This window comes from Camelina sativa, chromosome 19 (assembly GCF_030686135.1).
Source record: "Camelina sativa cultivar CO46 ecotype springtype chromosome 19, ASM3068613v1".
Classification (NCBI taxonomy): Eukaryota; Viridiplantae; Streptophyta; class Magnoliopsida; order Brassicales; family Brassicaceae; genus Camelina; species Camelina sativa.
Window position 1 is genome coordinate 1,798,408 of NC_141898.1, and position 23,343 is coordinate 1,821,750.

Sequence of the window (23,343 nt, forward strand, 5' to 3'; positions counted from 1 at the left end):
AATATACATAAAACATTCTACTTGCTGCCCAACATAATATAAATCAGTTGGACAAGTGAGTAAGGCCTTGCTACCCATTCAAACTTCACAAAACCCTTCTACTAGATAGTCTGTTACTATTGTTTCGTGGGTAAAAAGAATAACGATTAGAAGCCTAATACCAAAATCTCAAATTGGTTTTTTACTAATTGAAAAATTGGATGTTTATTTTGTGTAACAAAATTGACATTTTTACAGTTTCCTAAGCATGAGTTAGATAAGATAAAAGTGCTTCTTGGGATTAGTTACGAAAAAATGTTTAGCCTTTTTACCGATCACACGGCCAATATCAACAACTACATAATCTTACTAGAGAGAGTAATATGCATTGATGATAAACTTATACTAGTACAGATTAACTTTTGAATGATGATGATGGTTAATGTCTGATTCAATAGTAAAAAATAAAATAACCATGGACAGTTATTATTATAGTGACTTACCGCTTACGTGGATAAAAGAGAGACCCACCACAAAAAAAAAAATAGATTTTCACCGTTTTAGAGGAAAAAAACTGCTTTAAGCCGATTTTGATTTGTTTCATTCTTTCAGAGTCCGTTTCAACGTTGCCTTCGTCTCCTCCTCCGCCTTTTCAATTTTAAACCCTTTTCTCTCTTTCTCTCTTTCTCTCTTGTCCGAATCAAATCCGATTTGCTGGAAAGAGAGAAGCTTTGTGCGCGTATTGGTTTGTCGTGGGTGGGGAGGAAGCCGGAGGAGAGAACCAAAGAAAAAAAAACCCTAATTTTTCTCGAATTGTGGATCTCCCAGGTTTCTGAATCGGGCGGTGGGGATTTTGTTTCAATGTCCGCGATGGCGGATTCAGGGAAAAAGACGGTGGATTTCACCGCTCTTGTTAGTCGAGCCGCAGGGGAGTCGTACCTTTCTTTTAAGGAACTTGTGGATAAGTGTAAGACGACGGAGCTTTCTGATACTGATAAGAAGGTTAGCATCCTCAAGTATGTCGTTAAGACTAAGCAACGTATGCTCCGCCTCAATGCTCTCGCCAAGTGGTGTAAACAGGTTTGTTTCTCTTTCTCCCAATCCCTTTTTTTTTTTTTTTTTTTTTTGTTGCTCCAAGTGAAAAGTTGGAACCTTTCTTGGATTTTGGAATATCTGATATGTTGCAAGATTAGGGTTATTGTTTAAGATCTAAGATATTAGTATAGTTTTGAATTTAGTTCAGTGGGATTTTTTTCTCTACAAGTGATGGATTGGCATTGAACGTGCAATCCCATTCGTGCCACTGTTTGACGTATGTGTGTCTCGTTGCAATTTTATGAAGTTATCTCTTTTAATAACTCTGGCTTATTGATTGAGCCAAAGTTTTTTCATAAAGTTGCAGCCTTTCTTACTTCTAGTGTTAGTTTAGTTTTCTAGCTGCTTGCTTACGGAGTGTTATAAAAGCTAAGAACTTTACCCTTGGTTTAGTTCACTTTCTCCATATACACCATCAGTGGACTGTTTAGGATACTGTTCGGTTGGTGCATCTTGTAGGAAAATCGTAGACTAACCTTTAAATTTATGTAGTCTCTACTGTTTTGTAGATTTTGTGCTAGTTAGAGACAAAGTTCGGTGGAACTTCACATTCTGTTAATTGTTCATATTATAAGAGAACTTGGGGTCTAGTGTCTTTGTGAAATTATAAGGCAGCTACTTTAAGATCAACGTTCCAATTTTTTAAAGTTTTAAGATTTTCTTGATTATTGATGCTTGCTTGTGCTCACTATTGTTACAGAGTAAGTACTCGAAAATTTGTTTTAGCCGCTTATTCACTTTTGGCTACACCTCTTTGGCTGCAGGTTCCTCTTATAAATTACTTTCAAGACCTTGAGAGCACTTTATCAGCTCATGATATATGCTTCACACAAGCTGCGGATGCACTGTTTTTCATGCATGAAGGTCTACAACAAGCTCGCGCTCCTGTCTATGACGTTCCCTCTGCTGTTGAAATTTTGCTGACAGGTTCTTATCAGCGCCTGCCAAAGTGTCTAGACGATGTGGGAATGCAGAGCTCTTTGGATGAGCATCAACAGAAACCAGCTCTAAGAAAGCTGGAGGTACTTGTACGTTCCAAACTTCTCGAAATCACACTTCCAAAAGAAATAACAGAGGTGAAAATTTCTAAAGGTACAGTTACCTTATCCGTCGACGGGGAATTTAAGGTTCTTGTTACTCTTGGTTACCGTGGGCACCTAACCTTGTGGAGGATATTGCATTTGGATCTGCTTGTTGGTGAAAGAAGTGGCCCCATAAAACTCGAAGTGACAAGACGGCATATACTTGGAGATGATTTAGAGCGTCGAATGTCTGTGGCAGAAAATCCATTCACAATATTATACACGGTGCTCCATGAGCTGTGCGTTGCCATTGTCATGGACACAGTCATAAGGCAGGTCCGAGCTCATCTTCAGGGGAGATGGAAAGATGCAATTCGATTCGACTTAATTTCGGATACTGGCACCACACCGGCGAACCAAGAAGGAGAGGCAGATTCTGTTAGTCTTCGAACGCCAGGAGTGAAACTTATGTACTGGTCCGACTCCGAAAAAAATTCTGGTCCATTCATTAAAATTGAACCAGGGTCAGATCTCCAGATTAAGTGTTCCCACAGCACATTTGTAATTGACCCACTTACTAGCAAGGAAGCCAAGTTTTCCCTCGATCAGAGTTGCATTGACGTGGAAAAGCTTCTGCTTAAAGCGATATGCTGTAATAGATATACCCGTCTTCTTGAAATTCAAAAAGAGCTTTTGAGGAATGCTCGAATTTGCCGAGCTCCTAGTGACGTCATTCTTCAGGCCCTCCTGGATGAGCCTGGTATTGAGGTAAAAAAGAGTTGAGTTTAGCTTAATATGGATATTTTGGTTTTTGAAAATTCAGTTTAAGCCCAGGTTAGAGGTACTTTAACACTAGTTGGAAGTTCTCTTGAATGTCAATAGCCAGATTTCTGTTTTCTGATGCATACGTTGTTCGCTTACCACTGTGTTTAGATAAATCCCTTACTAATTTTTCCATTGTTTCATGCTAGAGAACATGACATTAAGCTTTAATTGCAAGTTTATTCAGCGATGGTGGAACTTAGGTTTAGATAAGCTATATTCTTTTTGCACAATTTCAGTTGTCAAAAGTAGCGAATTTTCTACAATGCACATGTTCTATGGCCTAGCTTCTTTTAGCTCAGTCCATATATCTCTTACTATTGACGATCTGAATTTTTTGTTGAATTTTCTCCTCCTTTTAGGGAGCTACCGTGGTAGATTCTAAAGAACAAGTAGAGCCAGAGGTCTTACGTGTCCGAGCCTATGGATCATCATTTTTCACTCTGGGGATAAATATAAGGTATATTATTTACATTTTTATATTGAGAAATATCTTATTTTATCCTGGCCTTTCTGATTATATACTAATGATTGCAGGTCTGGTCGGTTTCTTCTTCAGTCATCCAAGAGTATCTTGACCCCCTCCATCTTGGAAGAATTTGAAGATGCGTTAAATCAAGGAAGTATAAGTGCAGTTGACGCCTTCATCAACATGAGAAGCAAAAGCATTTTGCATTTTTTTGCTGCCATTGGCAAATTTTTGGGTCTTGAGGTAGTAATATCTTTGCCTCAGCTTGTTGTTTCAAGTTCACTTTTGGAATTGTGAGTATTGACCTTCTTGTTTAATGCAGGTCTATGAACATGGTTTTGGTATAAGCAAAGTTCCTAAAAGCCTCTTGGATGGGTCAAGCATTCTGACTTTGGGATTCCCCGACTGTGAAAGCACTCACCTCTTGCTCATGGAGCTCGAGAAGGACTTCACACCATTGTTCAAATTAGTGGAGACTCAAATGGATGGTTCAGGACAACCTCAGTCTTTCAATGATCCGAGCAATATATTGCGAGTTAAGAAGATTGATATTGGGCAGATACGGATTCTCGAAGATGATCTTAACTTGATTACATCCGATGTGGTTAAATTTGTATCTTCATTCTCAGATACTGAGGCTATAAATCAAGCATCTGGACACCGTCACCCTGGATTGGTTGACGAGGCTTTGGCAGAAATGAGTGGAAGCCAGTTGAGTTTCTCTAGCATCGTAGATGACGTCTTTGGACTTCAGAAAGAGACAACTTCTCTGGTCTCAAGTGATGGGCATGGTTCAGTTCTCAAGAATTTCTCTGTTGTTAACGGCCTTGGAAAAGATCCAATGCTGACTAGCTATCATTCAGATTCCTTGTATAATCTGCAGGGTCCCTTACAATCTGGGTCTTTTAATATGCTATCAATTCCCCCTGGTAAAGGTTCAGCTATGAAGAAGATAGCCATCTCCAAATCTGAGCAGGAGTTATCCATGATACTGTCTCCATCCCTATCTACTGGGAATGGAGTCTACGAGTCAGGCTCTGGATTGGTCACTGAATCCTCATTGTCACCTCTTCCCGTATGTAAGAACCTTTTCCATAGCCTATTTTTCCCTTCATTGAACTTTCACAATATCGGAATTCCTAATTTATGTTATTTGCAGCTCAAACTGCTGATCTTGCAACTTCGTCTGATAGTCTTTTGTCGAGAAAAGGCCAGAAGTCCCGGAAACGTTCAGTTTCAGATTTGCTAAGATTGATCCCATCACTCCAAGGAGTGCAAGGTGTAGCTACTCCCAATAAGAGAAGAAAAATCTCTGAATCACAGAGTGAATTAGTGAAGAGTTGGAGCCCTGCATCACAGACCTTATCCACTGCCATGACAACTTCAACAAAAACTATTGGATGCAGCTATGGGAATCTTATAGCTGAAGCAAACAAGGGTAATGCACCTTCAAGCGTTTTTGTCTATGCTCTTCTTCATGTTGTCAGGCATTCTTCGCTGTCCATAAAACATGCCAAACTAACAAGTCAGATGGACGCATTGGATATTCAATATGTTGAGGAAGTGGGACTTAGAGATGCATTTTCAGATATATGGTTCCGTCTTCCATTTGCTCAAAATGATTCCTGGCAACATATATGCTTGCAGCTTGGTAGACCTGGGAGCATGTGTTGGGATGTGAAAATAAATGACCAACATTTCAGGGATCTCTGGGAACTTCAGAAGGGAAGTAAAACTACACCGTGGGGAGGCGAAGTTCACATTGCGAACTCATCTGATGTTGATTCCCATATCCGTTATGACCCTGAAGGTGTAGTTCTGAGCTATCAATCTGTAGAAGCCGATAGTATAAAGAATCTTGTGGCGGACATACAGAGGCTTTCAAATGCTAGAATGTTCTCTCTTGGTATGCGGAAACTACTTGGTATAAAGCCAGATGAAAAAACCGAAGAATGCGCTGGTATTCCTGCTATTAAAGGACCGGCTGGAGGGAAAGGCAGTGGTGAGCCAGTTGATAGATGGAGAGCCTTCAAGATTGAGGCAGTAGGATTAACAAGCCTGTGGTTTAGCTTTGGTTCAGGCGTTTTGGCGCGCTTTGTTGTCGAGTGGGAATCAGGTAAAGATGGATGCACCATGCATGTATCCCCTGACCAACTCTGGCCGCATACGAAGGTGAGTTGTTTGCACAACTTAAAAGTTACTCTTTTCAGGGGATATATATATTCTTACTGGTTATGAATATTTACCTTTTCTCATTATGAGTTATTCTTGTACAGTTCTTGGAGGATTTCATAAATGGAGCGGAGGTAGAATCTCTATTGGACTGCATTCGCCTTACTGCTGGGCCTTTGCATGCATTAGCTGCCGCTACTCGCCCTGCCAGAGCTAGTACTACTACTGGCATGCCTGTTGTACCCGCTACAGCGTCTTCAAGACAGTCAAATCAGATACAACAAACTCCTTCATCTCTAGCAGCTGCTAATGCTGTTGGCCAGTCTGCCTCAACAATTTCAGGAAATACTGTTGCGCCTTCTGCTGCAAGCCCACTCGGTGGAAGTTTCCATGGAGTTGCAATGCTAGCAGCTGCAGGGAGAAGTGGACCTGGAATCGTTCCAAGCTCACTCTTGCCCATTGATGTCTCTGTAGTACTCCGTGGACCCTATTGGATAAGAATCATATACCGCAAACGTTTTGCAGTGGACATGAGATGCTTTGCTGGAGATCAAGTCTGGTTGCAACCAGCAACTCCACCCAAGGGTGGTGCATCTATTGGAGGCTCCTTGCCATGTCCCCAGTTCAGACCTTTCATCATGGAACATGTTGCTCAAGAATTAAACGGTTTAGAACCGAATTTGACGGGTAGCCAAGGAGCAGCAAATCCCAACAGTGCAAACCCAACGGTTAACGGTGGGAATAGAGTTAACTTTTCCCCCTCTAGTGCAATGTCAAGAGCGGCGATGAATCGTGTAGCTAGTGTTGCTTCAGGATCTTTAGTAGGTGGCTCAGGATTGCCTGTGCGTAGAACACCAGGCACTGCTGTGCCAGCACATGTAAGAGGCGAATTAAACACAGCGATTATTGGTTTGGGTGACGATGGTGGCTATGGCGGAGGGTGGGTTCCTCTTGTGGCTCTTAAAAAGGTTTTGCGTGGTATCCTTAAATATCTTGGAGTACTGTGGCTATTTGCTCAGTTACCAGATCTCTTAAGAGAGATCTTAGGTTCAATCTTGAAGGATAATGAAGGCGCTCTCTTGAATTTAGACCAAGAACAACCAGCCTTGCGCTTTTTTGTTGGGTAAGCCAAACCAAGAAACTTGAGCAAATCATACATGTGATTATATTGATACATTAGTCAGATTATGCTTAACCGTGGTCCTTTTTTTTTTTTTTTTTGTAGTGGCTATGTATTTGCTGTGAGTGTCCATAGGGTTCAGCTTCTTCTTCAAGTCCTTAGCGTAAGGCGATTCCATCACCAGCAGCAACAACAGCAGCAAAACGGTTCTTCTGCTGCTGCTCAAGAGGAGTTAACCCAGTCAGAGATTGGAGAAATCTGTGACTATTTCAGCCGCCGTGTTGCATCAGAACCTTACGATGCTTCAAGAGTTGCCTCTTTTATAACCCTGCTCACATTACCCATATCGGTCTTAAGAGAGTTTCTGAAACTGATAGCTTGGAAAAAAGGATTATCCCAATCACAACAAACTGGAGAGATTGCACCTGCACAGAGGCCTCGGATCGAGCTATGTCTAGAGAATCATTCCGGTACAGATTTAGACAACAATTGTGCAGCTAAAAGCAATATCCATTATGACCGGCCACACAATACGGTTGACTTTGCGTTGACGGTCGTTCTTGATCCTGCGCTGATACCCCATATAAACGCAGCTGGAGGAGCAGCGTGGTTACCTTACTGTGTATCGGTTAGGTTAAGATACACATTTGGCGAAAACTCTAGTTTGACGTTTCTTGGAATGGAGGGAAGTCATGGAGGTCGAGCTTGTTGGCAACGAGTTGATGACTGGGAGAAATGTAAACAGAGAGTGAGTCGTACAGTGGAAGTCAATGGTTCAGCTGCAGGAGATTTGACACAAGGAAAACTCAAGTTGATTGCAGATAGTGTCCAGAGAACATTGCATCTATGTCTTCAAGTTCTCAGAGATGGTAACAATAACAACACTCTTCAAAAGGAATTTACCATATAGAGCAGTAAAATTCTTGTCAGTTTTGGGAAATTGTTAAATCTTAATCTGTACATACGTAATATGCCGACTTTTTTTTGGTTTTCCTTTTCTTTTCTTTTTCCGTCTATTGGAACTTAGAAACAATGAGTTGTAGCCTTTGAATTTTCCAGTATAAAGAGGTTTTGTCTCAATTTTGTTACCAATCAAAGACAAAAGAGAGAAATTATTGATTTGACAAAAGAAGAAAACATTAGCAGGTTCAGAAATAATAACGATCTTAAGTTCAGAAAAATTCACATTGACAGTCAAGTATGTGACAATAAGTATTAACATTAGATACGGCTTCTTGAGTTTACAACTTTTCCTTCGCTAACATCATCTTCAAATACAGAACTTTTTTATGGATATTGTTGAATTGACTGATGATAAGGTTGATCCAAATGAAGCGATCTCTCTTTCAAGGAGGATGATTGTTTTATCCACACACAGTAAGCCAACCAGCACCGGCGTTTGTTCTCGTGGGAGCTTTCAACTGCGAAATCACGCTTTACTTTGTGTCGATAAAGATCCTCTATGATGCATGCTCTCTCAGATGCTTAGATGGCTAATTGATCTACTTTACCAACAAGTCCAAGAGATCCAATTTTTTGACTCCATTTCATCATGCAGATGCTGCAATATTCCTTTTATCTCCAACCACCTTGGATGGTTTTGCTTCTCTGCAGCCACAAAGCTATGAATTCCACCTACTCCAACTACACTACTATATCCTGCACTCTTCTTTACTCCGCGACTCTCCATTACTTCTCTTGTCTTGTCTGAATATCCCCATCGTCCAACGGTGGCATATAAATTTGACAACAAAACGTATCCGCCTTCTTTTTCAGGTTCCAACTTAAGCAATTCTGTTAAAGCCATCTCTGCGGTTTCAATGTCTTCACCTCCCCGACAAGCGCTTAAGATTGATCCCCACATTGACTGACTTGGTCTCATTGGCATCTTCTTTAGCATTAAGTCTTTAGCTTCCTCTACTCTCCCTGCCCTACACAACAGATCCACAAGGCTTCCGTAATGCTCAGTTTCAGGGTCAAAGCCGAATTTCTCCTTCATGTGGTTGAAAACGTGTAGCCCTTCTTCCACGAGTCCACTATGACTGCAAGCTGTTAGGACAGCGAGCAGAGTGACTTGGTTTGGCATCACCCCTTCTTCTTGCATTCTTTCGAATAATTGCAGAGCTTGCTGGCCATTTCCATGGAAGGCTAACCCAGTAATCATTGATGTCCATAGGGCGACATCTTTTTCGGTAGCTGTCTTGAAAACCACGAAAGCCCGCTCAATGATACCACATTTGCAGTACATATCTATCAGAGCCGAACTCAGAAAGGCATCACCTTTCAGTTGCAGACGGATCACTAATCCATGCACCCATCTTCCATGGCTCAGATCTCCATTGTTTGCTGCACCACTTATCAAACTAACCATAGTAACACGGTCTGGTTTGACCTTCTCTGCAATCAACATTTCATAGAACAATCCTCTAACGGCTCTTTGGTCACATCCCTTCTTCGAGTAACCAAAAAGCAGAGAATTCCAAGAAACAAGATCCCTTTTGGGCATCTGATCAAAAGTAGCCTGAGCAGCTTCCATGTCTCCAAGCCTAACAAACCCACCAACCATGGTGTTCCAAGAGCGCATGTCTTTCTTCGTCATCGCATCAAAAGTTCTCTTAGCAAGACCAGGTTCTCTGCATTTGAAATACATGTCTAAAAGAGCATTGGTCAGAATCAAATTAGATGAATGACCTGGTCTCCTCCTCTCAATCCAACCATGAACTCCCTTCCCAAGCCTAATATCTGATAAATGACCAGAACAAACAAGAAGCCCCAACACTGCATACTCATCAGGTTCAATACCATCACCAACCATCTTATAATAAAGTTTCAAAGCCTCTAAACTAAAACCCTTCTTGGCATAACCAACAATCATAACGTTAAAAGAGCTGACATCTGGTTCAGGCATTATATCAAACACCTTCTCTGCAAAACCAACACTTCCCAACTCCATGTATAACTTAACCAGAGAATTCCACAGGTAATTCCCAAGAGACAAACACCCAGAAACAATGATATGGCAATGGATCTGCTTCACTTCCGACAGAAAGCTCGAAGCTTTCATGCCGTAGAGAAACGTTTGCCTGTCCGGAGTAACACGGTGCTTAATCATAGAACCATACAGACCAAAGCATTCCTTTTTGAAGCTCGAAACAGCAGAGATCATTGTGTTGTAAACAAAAACATTTGGGTTTGGAGTGAAATGAAGAAACAGAAGCTTCGCCAAGTCCATGTTCTCAGGATATGTGATCGCCGAGAACAAGATAAGACGGCTCATGGGAAACGTATCGCCGACGAGATTGAAACGCATGATCTGTGCCAAAACCTGCTTGAACTGATTCCTGGAATTGCAATTCTCGAGCAGAACAAGAGATTGGTGCTTCAGCTGAAGGCATTGAACTGGATCCCATGTCTTCTTTCTCCCAGTCTCTGTGGCAAACAATCGAATTACCCGACGACCCAACATAGAAAGCTTATGGTCTAACGAACATTATTTCAAGTGTAGTCTTATTTTTATTTTTAGTTATACAATACTAAATGAATAGGTTATGTCTGCTTCTGATTCATCACAGGTCACAGACATCAAAAACAATAACAACATAACATGTTCACTTATTAATGACCAAAAGACTGAGAAGATGATCTCTGTAAAACATTAAGTAAAGGGAAAGTCCTATGCAATCTCTTGAACGAGTAGTCAGAAATGGCATCGATTCGAACAAGATCATTAGCTAACTCCATTGCTTCTGCTCTGTATCCAGCAAATCCAATGCCTTCAATGAGCACAGCAGAAGTACTTTCGTTAGGCCTACATCCATTTCCCACCATTGATTCCAAAACATCTATTGCGTCAACGATCCTATGAGTTTTACAGAATCCCAAAAGCACAATGTTGTATGTAACAACCGATGGATGAAACTCACAGCTCCTCATATCAACCAATAAATCATAAGCTTCATCAACCATCCCTTCTCTGCATAGACACGAGATCATCGAGTTGTATGTGATCTCATCGGGATCGATCCCGTGACTTACCATCTCTGATATCATATGTAACGCCCTGATCTTATCTCCGCTGCTCCATAACGCGCTGAACATTGTGTTGTAAGAGCTCGAGTTCGGTGAGCAGCCTACTTCTCCTAGTTTCCCAAAAATCTCCAACGCTTGATCAGCTTTCCCGTTCTTGCACAACGTAGCTAAAACCGTGTTGTAGTTAACTATGTCCGGTAAACACCCGTCCGAGATCATAGTTTCCAAGAACTCAATAGCTAAATCTAACCTACCTTCTCTACAAAACGCAGCGATCAAAGGATCGTAGCTATAAGCATCAGGGCTTAACCCGTTCTCCTTCATAAGCTTAAGCAGATTCAACGCTTCTTCGATCTTTCCATCGCGACATAGAGTAGTAATCAAAATGCTATAAGTCACAACATTAGGATCACACTTCTCTGAAAACATCTTAGTCATAAGCTTCTCTCCTTCTTCCCATTTCCCTTGATTCAAAAGAGCTCGAAGCAAGATGTTATAAGAGATCACATCAGGCTCACAACCTCTCAATTCAAGATTCCGAACCATCTCAAACGCGCGTTCCACCATCCCTTCTTTACACATTCCTCTAATGATTGTGTTGTAAGTAAACATATCCGGTTTTAACCCTCTAGACAACATCTCATCCAAAAGCTTCAACGCTTCATCAACTCCGCCTTCAAGCATCGTTGCTTCGATCAAAATCGTGTAAGTAATCACAGTTGGTTGACAGTTATCACTTAACAACTGATCCAAAACCTTCAAAGCAAGAACAAGCTTGCCTCTACTACACAAACTACCAATCATTATGTTGTAAGTGACAGTATCTGGTGAAAAACCTTTGCTTCTCATCCTATTAAGAACTCTGGTAGCATCATCGATTCGATTCATCTTACAAAACCCATTAATCAACGCGTTGTAAGCAAAAACATCAGGCTGTCCGAATTTCTCGAGAATCTCCATAACCCTAACAGCTTTCGGGATGTTTCTTAGAGTGAAGAAACCTTTAATGAGCTTAGTGCAGAGTATCACATCGGGATTGTAACCTTTACGTACCATGCTCTCGAGTAAGTGCAGAGACTCGATGTAGTTCCCTGAACGGCATGATCGATGGAAGATTTTGAGCATCTGGGTGTCTCTAAACCCGAGAGAATGTGAATGGGTTTGTTGTTGTTGTTGTTGTCTTCGGTCCGTGGGAACTGTAGCGTCTTGTGTTGTGGCGGCTTGAAGGTTTCTCGCCCCTGAAGATGAAAAGGATTTATGAACATTGTCGTGGTTAGGGTTAGAGTTTGCGAAGCTTAAGAGGGCGGTTCGATTGTGAGATAGTAGCAGCAGTCCGTGAGAAGGATTTGAACCGTGTTTCTGAGTTTTGGAGTAGAAAGGGATGGTGAAACCAACGAGTTCAGAGGAGAATGGAGTCATCTTCTAGATAAAGTCTCGATTTTTCATGGAAAGATAGTTGGATACTGTTGTGGGCAAAAACAGAGAGTCAATTGGGGAATTCAGACAAGAATCGAGACGCAAAACGGCAGAGATAATGCGAAAAGTTAGGATTTTTTGAAGAGAGAAGTGGGGAAAAAACAGAGCAGAGGAACACCCACCACTCGTTTTTGCAATCTCTCAATGCAACCCTTTAAATATTTTTCCTGAGGATAAGAGACTGAGTCCCCAAAATCCAATTTTGTACTTTCGTACTTCAGTGACATTTGTCAAACTCACAAAAGACACTACGTTGACACAAAACGGCGGCGTTTGTAATAAGGTTACATTCGATCGTGTAATTCAAGCCTATTGTAGATGTGTGTGTATAAAGGTTACCTGCTCAATTAATCTCTATACCGCTTACATGAGACCCTCTTTCTTCTTCAGGTGAAGCTACCAGCATTTCTTCTTCTTCATGCTACAATCATTAGCAGGTGAAGCTACCAGCATGACCTAGTCTCTCTCTCTCTAAGCTACGATCATATAATCTTTATATAAGAACAAGAAATATAGAAAATCCTAATTTACTTGATTATATATATATATATATATATATGTGTGAAACTTAAGAGAGGAAGACAAGATCATGCTGGCAGCTTAACTGCTACTGGTACATGGTATACATACATAAATACGACTATACTTGGATTTGTGTATGTGCTTTGTGTTAGTTTCTTGTTTCTCGTGTGAGTAGTGAGAGAGAAAGAGAGAGGAGGAGGATATATATAGTAGTATACAGAAATAAGCCTAATTAAGAGTGTGATCTGTGTGACTGATCAAATCATTATTTGAACATTACTATAATACATAATACGTTTCTTAAACTGTAGTTATATATGTTTACTAGTCGGTCTTAATTATTTATGTGAATTTTAAGCTCTCTCATTAACACTTTCAGTGTTTGGTTCCTCAGAAGATTAAGGCAAAATTATTAAGATACACGTGTCTATAATTTTATTTTCAAGGGAAAAGAGAAAGCTTAATTGGTAATGATTCATGTTTACATATGTTAGGTTGTTAACCAATACAACCATTTTCATCTACTTTTTTGTATTATATGTTTTTTTCCATTTCATTATAGATGTATTTTTCACTTTCTCACACATGGGAAAAACAAATTAACATACTATCAACTGATAGAGTATACCATACAGATTTTTCCGACTGACAATGTAAAATTTCTAACTTATTAATATTGCAGTTTGTAAAAAAATATAGAGAACTTTAGTTTGAATTTTGAATTGAAAAGTGAAAAGATCAAATAATATTTACATTTTGAAAACGATTTAGTAAGTATTTTGTAAGTTTAAACAAAGAAAGCATTTGGGGAGTTGCAAAAGTGAGAACATGAACTTGTGGTCCCGTTATTAATTACAGATAAAAGAAGATGCAAATTGAATATTGTCACGCCTAAAGACAACGCATGCTGACAGATACAACACCATTCTCTAATACTATATACTTAGAAAGTGAAAAATATTAGACACAAGATTTATTATTTTTCATCCAAGGCTATATACATGCACACCAAGTTAACTAACACGGATCTCTTAAGTTACCAGTCACATGCAAACCTCATCGAAGAACCAAACACTGTTATTTTAAATGCGTATGCAACAAGAGGATCGTCATTGTTTGCATTACATGAACATAAGTTGATGATCTATTGTACTATATCACAAACTGTCAGTGATATTAGTAATTAATCACTCGCAAATTGTCACAACGTTTAATGAAGTTATCATGAATGTTCTGAACCAAATAATATGTCATTTTTTCATCAGTGCGCAACATAGTTCGAATTGTCAACCTTTCTATACAAGAGAAGAGAGACACACAAAAAAAAAAAAAAAAAAAAAAGATATTGCATTAGGGTTTCTTTCGCTCCAGAAGAAAATTATTAATAATAACTCTCTATAATGTATAATAAGTTAATAACCCTCTAAAGTGCTCTTTATAGTTCGCAACTTCGCATCATCATATATGACAATTAGAGTAGTTTAATCTTTAAGGATGGTGTTAGCATGTGAACCATGAACTGTAAGACTGCAAAAATGTGATGATGAAAAGCATAGTTTATTTAAATTCTTTTGGTTAGAAATTTTGGAACACGGTTAAGTAATTAATGGGTGAGTTCATACACGCATACTTAGATACCGTTTCACTTTCGGCTAACAAAGTTAAATCTTTCACTATTATATTCCACTTTTTGGTTATTATAATGTACTATAATATATGTCGTTGGTTGCTTAGCCAACCAAGCCTCTATTACCCAATCACATGCAAGTCATTAAACAACGCTAAGTAATTTGATATCTTCGAGAAAAGTGAATGATTAACTAACCTATTCTCATTATTTTTAGATTATGGGATTAAATCGAAAGTTTTTATTGCCCGATTATTTGATTTCTGGTGATTATCATGATGAGTTACATTCTTGATAAATCATTAGTAAATTATAAATAGTTAAGACCATCTTTAATCTTTTTCCCTATTTTTTTCTTCTATAATAGAGATCTTTATAATAGAGGTGAGTTTTACACCAACTCACCTCTAAAATAAAAATTGCTATTTTTTCCTTTATATATAGAGGTACTTTTTGTAGGAAAAAATAGGGTTCTCTATAAATAGAGGAAAAAATATCAATCTTTCTTTTAGAGATGAAAATAGAAGTGAGTTAGAGTGGGTTGGAGTAAAACTCACCCCTATTATAGAGGATTTCTATTATAAAGTAAAAAATAGAATATCATTGAAAATGCTCTAATAGCTAGCTAATCTAAATATTTTTTCGACAGAAAATATATTAGTAAATGATCATATAAGAAATAATAAAGGTCAAACATATCAAAATAAAGATTAGTTTTATACAAGACTCAGTCACGAACCTTCGCTTCATCCATCGTTCGACTTTGGCATCATCATAGAAAGAAGGCCATTTTGTAAAGACTAAAGTGTAAAACCAAAAAAAAATGGAAGTAAATGTGAAATTGGTTTCCGGTTTAAGCTTTGACTGATAAGGTAAAATGTCGCAATCGGTGGTAATATTAACGGCCGACCATTGACAACATTAAGAAAAGGAAAAAACCACTGTTGGAAAACACAGCACATTAATTACATTGATTGGGTCTAATTTAATGTGACGACATTAGACCTCACCTCACTATAAATATACTGATATCTGATCATGAAGTAATGCACGATTTTACATTTCAATTCATTGTAAGGAGAATCATACATTGATTTTTTTTTTTTGCATGAGTTGAAAAAAACAACTTTTAATATAGTAGAAGATTCATCATCAATAGTTCAATATAATGAAAAAAAACTGAAGTAAAATAACTTGGAAATACCGGCAAAAAGGCACCTAATAATACTAATGGTCTCTATTTCTCAAGAGACAACGAAGCAAGAAAAGTAAAACAGAAACCAATATGGTCCTAAATCCTAATCCTCTCCAATTCTCACTAAGAACAAAAAAATCATGTCTATATCGAGTTTGAGCTAAACTATCAAGAATTACTAAGCGCCAACTGCAGGTGCAGCTGAAATCGGCTGTTGGGCTTCACCAGGCCATGCGCCGTCAGGGTTTTGAGCAGTGGTCCATTGGTCTCCACCAACCATTTCATATTCTGGAGCAGGCAACCTAAAATCAGTCTGTAGTGCAGCTTCCTCATCCCCTTCTTCCTTTGCTTCTTCAGGCTCCCTGTAGAAAAACAGATCCACCTACACCAACATAAACAAGTCAAGATTTTGTTAGGTGTTGTTGGAAAGAGAACTCTAAAAAGATATGGATACTCGACTTTACCATGACATCCCATTTCTGAGCTGGACGAATGGTTCCACGCATTTGGAGAACCATACGAGCCAAAAGCCAGAACAAGCAACCAATGCTGTGTTTTCCCTTGTTGTTAGCAGGAATACCAATGTCTACGAACCCCATTGGAGAATCCGTGTCACAGAAGGCAATGGTTGGAATGTTTCCCAAAGCACCTTCCTTTAACTGGCTGGCAACACAAAACAAAACAGCATTAGCAAAACCTAAACCTAAACCTACAAACTTGATTAAAAACAGAGAAGTTATAAACAAATCAATTTTACCTGATGGTCGGTTCTTGGGTCGGTGAGAATCAACAACCTTGGCTCACTGAAAGAAGTCTGCATCTGGTTAGTGAAGGTACCAGGAGTGTGTCTTCCAGCAATAGCAGTAGCACCAGTGTACTGAGCAAACTTCAAGACAGCTCTTTGCCCATAAGGCCTAGCTGATTGAACAATAATGTCTTTTGGGTTTTCAATTGCTACAATAACCCTAGCAGCCATCTGAAGCTTATCCCGTGTCTTTCCTAGGTTGATAATGTAAATACCTGAGAAATAAAAAATCGAAACTTTAGAAACAAACAATAGCCAAAAGAGCTCAAAACATCAAAAGACCCGATGAATACAGAAGCTTAACGTCAAACCCAAGCAAAGGTCTAGGTGAGATTGGTTTCTCGATTTACATACCCAAAAACTATGGAAAATGGAGAAACTATCAAGTCGAAAGGTACGAGATCAATACAGAATAGATAAACGTGGAAACGTTGCGTCTATATATACAATTATGTGCACAATGAAGTTTGGAAGAAAGATGAGAGTGTTACCGTCGTTGCGTCTATTGAAGACGTAACGATCCATCTGATAATTGCAGTTTTTGGTACCAAGGTGAACATCGGCTGATAACATAATCTGAATATCAGCTTCTTTCTCCGAGAGCTGACCAGCCGCCGTAGCTCCTCCGATCGCCGCCATCGTTTGTATTGTCATTCTTTCTCTCTACTCCGGAGAACCCTAAATAGTGTGTTTCACTAAGTAAATAAATAGCTAGGGTTTGCAAGGCCCAAAAGGCCAAAAAGGGTAAAAACGATATAGCCCAAAACAAAAACAGAAAAATGGGTCATTCGGGCCTGACATTGTTAAGCACTTTTTTTTGGGCGAATAGTTGTTAAGAAAATTTACATTAACAAAAAGGCCCAATTATTTAGTAGTGCATAAGGGCATCCAAAAAATCTAAAAACATTGGACCGGCACTTGGTCTACATCGAGACGTCAAAGAATTGTTTCTTTTACTATCCGGACGAAGATACGTGAGAATGCTGATCAATGCGCTACGGAAAGAATACAATCGTACTACTATCTTTACATTTATGGAAATAAACAAAGATTTTGGAAATGTGTGAAAGTTCATGGGAAGATTGACTGAGAATGTTGTTTTGTCACGTACGAGGTTATACGGTTGAAAAGGTGGTCGTGCAGAGATTAAAGTGGAAAGATAGTACTAGTATCACGATCTTATCCCTTTCCACTATTTGTTAAGATTTGATGCCCAGTTCTATCATCAATCAAATTTTACTTTTGACTTTTGTTATTGCTTCGTAAAATTATGTATTTTTTTTGTCCCTCTAAATATAATTATCAGTAATACAGACAAGAATAGAAAAACACATGAAGAGAGAAGTTGAGTCCTACCAAACTGTTTATAATTTGCAAGAGGAACTTTCAAACTGTTTATTGAACATATCATTCGTTTTGCAGTCCTCTGCAAATAGGCAATCGCAAGTTCTGGTCTATTTTAATTTAAAAACTTGAAAAAAGAAGTAATTGAAAAAGATAGAAACCACAGTAGAACACTAGAAATCAAATTGATATGTGATCATATGATCAAACCACTTTTGTTGTTTGCTCAGTGATCTTCAATCTTTTTCAATCCCTTCATATCAGTCGTCTCCACCCTGTTGATTTGTACATAATTGTTTAAGTGCCCAATACTTTGCAACTTAAAAAATACCAGAAATATGAACAGCTTAGGCCCAATATACTCTGGAGGCAGGTCATATTTATAACAAACTTGGACAAAAAAAGATGTCAGAGACTTACGTTGAACCATAGAGAGCAATCTTTTGAACCTTTGTGACCTCAGAACCCGATTGGTTGTCTTCAATGAAGATCGTCAAGCTTGAATCAAATATATATAATAAGGTTAGAACAATCTGTGATTTCGCTTAGTAGCATTATATATACACAGAGCACAGTAAAAAGTAAAAACCTTACCTACGAACATTCTGAAACTTAACATATTTAAGGACAACCGGTTTTCCCTGTAAATGGATTTGAACAGAGGTGTCAAGACAGATACATCACCAGAACATGTCACCAAATAAATAAAGAGTTTAGATTTCAGAAATATCTTACCTTAAGGTTTTCTTCAGTTAGTTCAGCAGTGTCGCTTGGAGGAAAATCGTTGACATTGCTGTATAGTTTAATAGACCCATGAGAGTCTTGAGCTTTTATCGTGATAATCAAATTGTTAGATAGATGCACGTAAGAAACAATTGACATTACCTGAAGCACATGTGCTCTTTGTTTGAGAAGAACTTTACAGTTTTAGGACCTGAAGAATAATTAAAAGACAAAAATCAGGTAAATCTTACCAACTAGCAAGAAACACCCCCACAAATCTAATTCCCGTCTCCAGTTCAGCAACAAGAAGTACTTGTAGACAAGACTAAAAGTAATGAACATCTACATATGCTTTAAATATAGAACATCGATTTTACCTTCCTCTTCAGGGCCTTTGATAGCAAAGGAATGTAGTTTGATAACTTGGTTAAAAGGAATATAGATCAAAAGCTGCTCATCAGCATCACTCTCTAAGTTCAAACCTTCATCTTCTCTATATCCCTACACGAACAACAATGTTAAATCATTCATTCTCAGGTCATTAAAGAACCAACAGAATCAGTTATTAAAAAAGTCAAAAGCTATAATTTTATATCAGGCTCGCACGCAATAATATAAACTTCATAAAAATCCAAGTTTGTACTCAATCATCTATACCTAATCTCATAAAATTAATACTAGATAACAATTAATACATGAACTACCAAACAAGTATCTGTAGATATAATAAACACAAGCAGATTCAAGAACTCAGACAAAACACAAACTTGTATACAGACAGAGAAGAACTATAAAAAAGAGAAGAACCTGTTTGAGAGCATTGGGCAAAGAGTGACTTGAGCTTTGGTTCAGACATTCAACACCAGACCAGTCAATAAAATCTAGCAGATCAACCTGAAAAAAAAAAACACAACAACCAAAACTTGAAAGAATTAAATCTAAAAAACTTCGAGCCAAGATTCGAAATAATCCAAATTCACAGAAACCACAGATAAGAACCCTAAATATAATCTACCTACCCAAATATTGAATTCCTTTTTTTTCAAAAAAACCCCATAAGAAATCTTGGTATACTCACCTGTCCCTTTGGAATTTGGCTAGCTGATTCGGCGGACATCGTGAGTTTTTTTTTTTTTTTTTTTTTGTCTTCTTTTCAAAGAAATCTCAAGATCGAGAGAAAGTGGAAGAAAATAATTAGACTCTCCACGAAACACAAGAAAAAAAAAAAGACTTTTTATAATAACTCTGTTCTCAAAGAAACCAAAACGGCGCCGTCCGATCAAACACTCTGATTGAATCAGCAGGTTTTTATCTTCACCTACCCAAAAACAACAACAACAACCTTAAAAGCAATATTCCAATTATACCCTCAAACCAACTCCAAAACTTTTTATGACATTCCTCTTCCACTCAAAAGTCAAAAACCCAACCTTTGTTTTTTTTTCTCCAACCACTCTCAATCCTCTCTCTGACTCCAATGGCTTCCTTATCCTTCGTTTCCTCATCTCACCTTACGCTACGCACTCCTTCTTTTGCCCTCCGCACTGGCTCTTCTCCTAGAACCTCTGTTTCATTCTCCGTCAAGGCTCAGTCTGTCGCGCTTTCACAAGACGATTTAAAGAAGCTCGCGGCGGAGAAAGCTGTCGAAGCAATTAAACCAGGGATGGTTCTAGGTCTTGGAACTGGATCCACCGCAGCATTCGCCGTTGATCAGATCGGTAAACTTCTCTCTTCCGGTGAGCTTTACGATATCGTCGGCATCCCAACGTCGAAACGAACAGAAGAACAAGCACGATCGCTAGGGATTCCACTTGTTGCGTTAGATACGCATCCGAGGATCGATCTCGCTATTGACGGAGCTGACGAGGTAGATCCGAATCTTGATTTGGTCAAAGGCCGTGGAGGTGCTTTACTCCGTGAGAAAATGGTTGAAGCTGTTGCTGAGAAGTTTATCGTTGTGGCTGATGATACAAAACTCGTTAAAGGACTCGGTGGAAGTGGGTTAGCTATGCCTGTTGAAGTGGTTCAGTTCTGCTGGAACTTTAACTTGATTAGGTTGCAGGATCTGTTTAAGGAGTTTGGATGCGATGCTAAGCTTAGAGTTGATGGAGATGGGAAGCCTTATGTGACTGATAACAGTAATTACATTATTGATTTGTATTTTAAGAATCCTTTAAAGGATGGATTCGCTGCGGCGAAAGAGATCGGCAAGTTTCAAGGAGTGGTGGAGCATGGTCTGTTCCTTGGAATGGCTACTTCTGTTATTATCGCCGGTAAGAATGGTGTTGAAGTTATGAACAAGTGAGTGAGGTTCCAAAAAAATTCAATCTTTAAAGTTTTCTCCTTTGTAAAATTACCAATTGAGTTTATGTGAGATTATTTCAATTTAGATTTGCATTCATTCAACAAGATCAGCAAAATAAAAATGAATCGGATTTGGGCAATTAGATCAATAAATAAAAAATGTCAACTTTTTTTTTATACAGAGGATAATTCATAAACCCTAAATAGAGTAGCAATGATTCACTCACTTAATAGCCTAAAAGCCTCTTCTAATTCTTAAACCCTAACCTTTGAGAGATTGAGGCAAATCATCAGATTGGTACGAATCGCTTGACAGTGCTTCTCCCAGCAACCGCCGCCAAAGCCGTAACTCCACCGACAACTCCGGCAACCACAGCGGATCTAGGTCCAGAGGCAGCTCTGTACAAGACACCAGTGGCTAAACCAGCGATCACAGTAGTCAACGAACCGTCGTCTCCGTCTCTCAGATGCGTAACACCGCTCTCCATAGCTGCGAATATCAACCCTAGAGATGCTAAGCAATTCCCGCCGCGTCTTCCAACGAGTCCGCCGGAGTTCAGAATCCGATTAGTTCGGATCTTTAGGGATTCGCCCCTTTCGGCGGCCCGGATCCCATCAATTGCACCCTTGGCGGCTCCGAGAACCGATCCGGTGACATAACCACACCCGGTGAAGAAGGTGAGGTTCTCACCCCATGACAAGCGTTTTTTCGTAGCTTCTTCTTCGTAGAGAAACTCAGGCGAAGTTGGGAGTTCGTAGATCTGACGGTACGGAAGATTGATTTGATCGTCGTACGGATTGTACTGACGGTACTTCTGTTGTTGTTGACCGCCGGTGCTAGGGTTCATCGGATCCGCCATTACCAGAGAGAGCTTCTGCGTTTCTTGGTCTTAGGCTTAGGGTTTAAGGATGAAACGTGAGGGTTTATAACTTCCGCGTCAAGAGCAGGAAAAGGAAATAACTTTGGGGACAATCCGAAAAATTTGGAGTTCAAAACTTTTATATTTTTCTAAGCTTTTGGGCTTTAAATTTTTAATATTGGGCTTTTAGTTTATGGACTCTCTTTATCTTACGTGGCCTATATTACTTTGTTTGAAGAGTTATTTTTAGTAAGCTTAACCGGATTATCAAAAATACATTTGTTTCATCCCAATAATTGGAATCAATCAGCTTAACCGGAACAATAGTATTTTAAAAAAATTAGTGAATGTATTGTCCTCTCGACCATAATCCTTTTATTTATATGTTCATATAAAGTATGTATTTTCAAATCGTCCAATTCTATTTATTTCCATATAGGACACACCCATGATGGCCATGGTGAAAAGACAAGACGAGGATATAGCTACAATTGATTGGATCGAACAATGAACATCCCTGCAATTTGATTCCATATTTCTGAGATACATATAAAACTAATATACATATACAGGATGGAACATCTCTGTAAATTTGTTGCCGACCTTTTAAAAAGAACAAAAAACAAAAATAGATTTCACGTTGACGTGGTTACTATGGTTTTAAATATGCTCACGCGGTTTGCCTTTGCCCTAAACTACTAAAGTTCTAGAATAAATAGTTTCATGGAGAAGGCAATGGTATAATAATAAGTGGGTGTGAAGTAAGACAGAAATTTATTACGAAATGAAAAATGGATTTGAAACAATAGAGAAGTATTTGTTTAACGATTTTTATATTGTGCTTATGAATACACAAAGATATGATTTAGTCAATTACATTTGTTATTTATCAGTTTTCTCAGCCAATGAGTTTGAGCGACTAAATCTTTCAATACGTTGTTGGGTACCACTATGTTAAATGTTGATGTATCTAATCTATGGACTATGGTTTACTACTAATAACAGTAACACAGTCTATTACTTACTTACACCAAAAAGTTATGTCTATTTTAGATTCATCTAGTTGAACTATCCTGAATTGTAATGAAGAACGATCTGAAATACATAAGATCTGAATTAACTGTAATGGGAACTTATAATTAATGGAAATATACAAGGATTTTATAAATAGTATTTAAAAATACTGGACAACGCTATTCACAAAAACTTCATGCCTGTAAATAATGTAATTGTAATCTCAATGAAATGACATGACTCATGACACATGAGTGGATTAGATGGATAAGTATTGTTCTATTTCCGTAATTATTTAAATCGATAAGACTTAACCGTGAGTTGGACAGTGGCGAAGAATTATGTGTCCACGAGTACGACAGTTTAGAAAATTCATAAACGATCCATAAAGAATACATGTTTTAGTCACAATGCTTACGGTGCTTGATGTGGATGAGTGGATCTAACTTAGATCATCTAAAGCATCAACTATTATACCTTTTTGTTGTTGTTGTTGTTGTTGTTGATCGATACATTAACCTATAATCACTGTTTTTTTTTTTCTTCAAAGCAAGCAAGAAGAAACAAGGAATTACAAATTGTGTATTAGTTCTATTTTCTAAATTTAAAGAAGACTTGAGCTCATAAACAAAGAGACTCTTGCTTCTAGACATCTTATATACATTATTTATTTAATTTTTTTTGCATAAAGAAATGTTATAACTTATCCTTTAATTCTAGTTTAATTTATTTTAAGTAAAAGAAGTTCAAGACAAACAAAACAAT

At 38.5% G+C, this 23,343-nt stretch overlaps 5 protein-coding genes and 2 pseudogenes across 7 annotated transcripts; 2 read left to right on the forward strand and 5 right to left on the reverse strand.

Annotated features, from left to right (window-relative positions):
* The first annotated feature begins 525 nt into the window (after positions 1-525).
* LOC104767329 (mediator of RNA polymerase II transcription subunit 14) lies at positions 526-7,759 on the forward strand. Its single transcript, XM_087503017.1, has 8 exons — positions 526-1,059; positions 1,839-2,864; positions 3,281-3,378; positions 3,456-3,630; positions 3,710-4,466; positions 4,547-5,559; positions 5,664-6,682; positions 6,785-7,759. Exons 1-8 carry the CDS (start codon positions 841-843, stop codon positions 7,587-7,589), a joined length of 5,112 nt encoding a protein of 1,703 aa, XP_087359143.1. The 5' UTR covers positions 526-840; the 3' UTR covers positions 7,590-7,759.
* Positions 7,760-8,038: 279 nt separating this feature from the next.
* On the reverse strand, positions 8,039-10,161 carry LOC104764105 (pentatricopeptide repeat-containing protein At3g04750, mitochondrial pseudogene; annotated as a pseudogene).
* Positions 10,162-10,169: 8 nt separating this feature from the next.
* On the reverse strand, positions 10,170-12,392 carry LOC104764106 (uncharacterized). Its single transcript, XM_010487558.3, has one exon. The coding sequence runs from the start codon at positions 12,125-12,127 to the stop codon at positions 10,295-10,297; it is 1,833 nt and encodes a 610-aa protein (XP_010485860.2). The 5' UTR covers positions 12,128-12,392; the 3' UTR covers positions 10,170-10,294.
* A 2,979-nt stretch (positions 12,393-15,371) lies between these two features.
* On the reverse strand, positions 15,372-17,013 carry LOC104764107 (small ribosomal subunit protein uS2y-like). 2 transcript variants are annotated; one of them, XR_015590560.1, is made up of 4 exons: positions 16,825-17,013; positions 16,286-16,548; positions 15,993-16,191; positions 15,372-15,910 (listed from the first exon to the last, which is right to left on the reverse strand). XR_015590560.1 is itself a non-coding variant. In XM_010487559.3 (4 exons), exons 1-4 carry the CDS (start codon positions 16,985-16,987, stop codon positions 15,707-15,709), a joined length of 825 nt encoding a protein of 274 aa, XP_010485861.1. In that variant the 5' UTR covers positions 16,988-17,013; the 3' UTR covers positions 15,372-15,706. The 2 variants fall into 2 exon arrangements, 1 of the variants encoding a protein (XP_010485861.1); XM_010487559.3 differs by having other exon boundaries at positions 15,993-16,187.
* A 665-nt stretch (positions 17,014-17,678) lies between these two features.
* Positions 17,679-19,681, reverse strand: LOC104764108 (PITH domain-containing protein At3g04780). The gene is made up of 8 exons (XM_010487560.2): positions 19,479-19,681; positions 19,208-19,294; positions 18,778-18,901; positions 18,563-18,611; positions 18,413-18,470; positions 18,272-18,318; positions 18,098-18,175; positions 17,679-17,952 (listed from the first exon to the last, which is right to left on the reverse strand). The coding sequence occupies exons 1-8, from the start codon at positions 19,515-19,517 to the stop codon at positions 17,904-17,906; spliced, it is 531 nt and encodes a 176-aa protein (XP_010485862.1). The 5' UTR covers positions 19,518-19,681; the 3' UTR covers positions 17,679-17,903.
* A 146-nt stretch (positions 19,682-19,827) lies between these two features.
* Positions 19,828-21,564, reverse strand: LOC104764110 (mitochondrial import inner membrane translocase subunit TIM23-3 pseudogene; annotated as a pseudogene). Its single transcript, XR_015591587.1, has one exon. The product of XR_015591587.1 is annotated as a mitochondrial import inner membrane translocase subunit TIM23-3 pseudogene (transcript).
* Positions 19,878-20,789, forward strand: LOC104764109 (putative ribose-5-phosphate isomerase 3, chloroplastic). Its single transcript, XM_010487561.3, has one exon. It carries the CDS (start codon positions 19,878-19,880, stop codon positions 20,703-20,705), a length of 828 nt encoding a protein of 275 aa, XP_010485863.1. The 3' UTR covers positions 20,706-20,789.
* Positions 21,565-23,343: the final 1,779 nt, after the last annotated feature.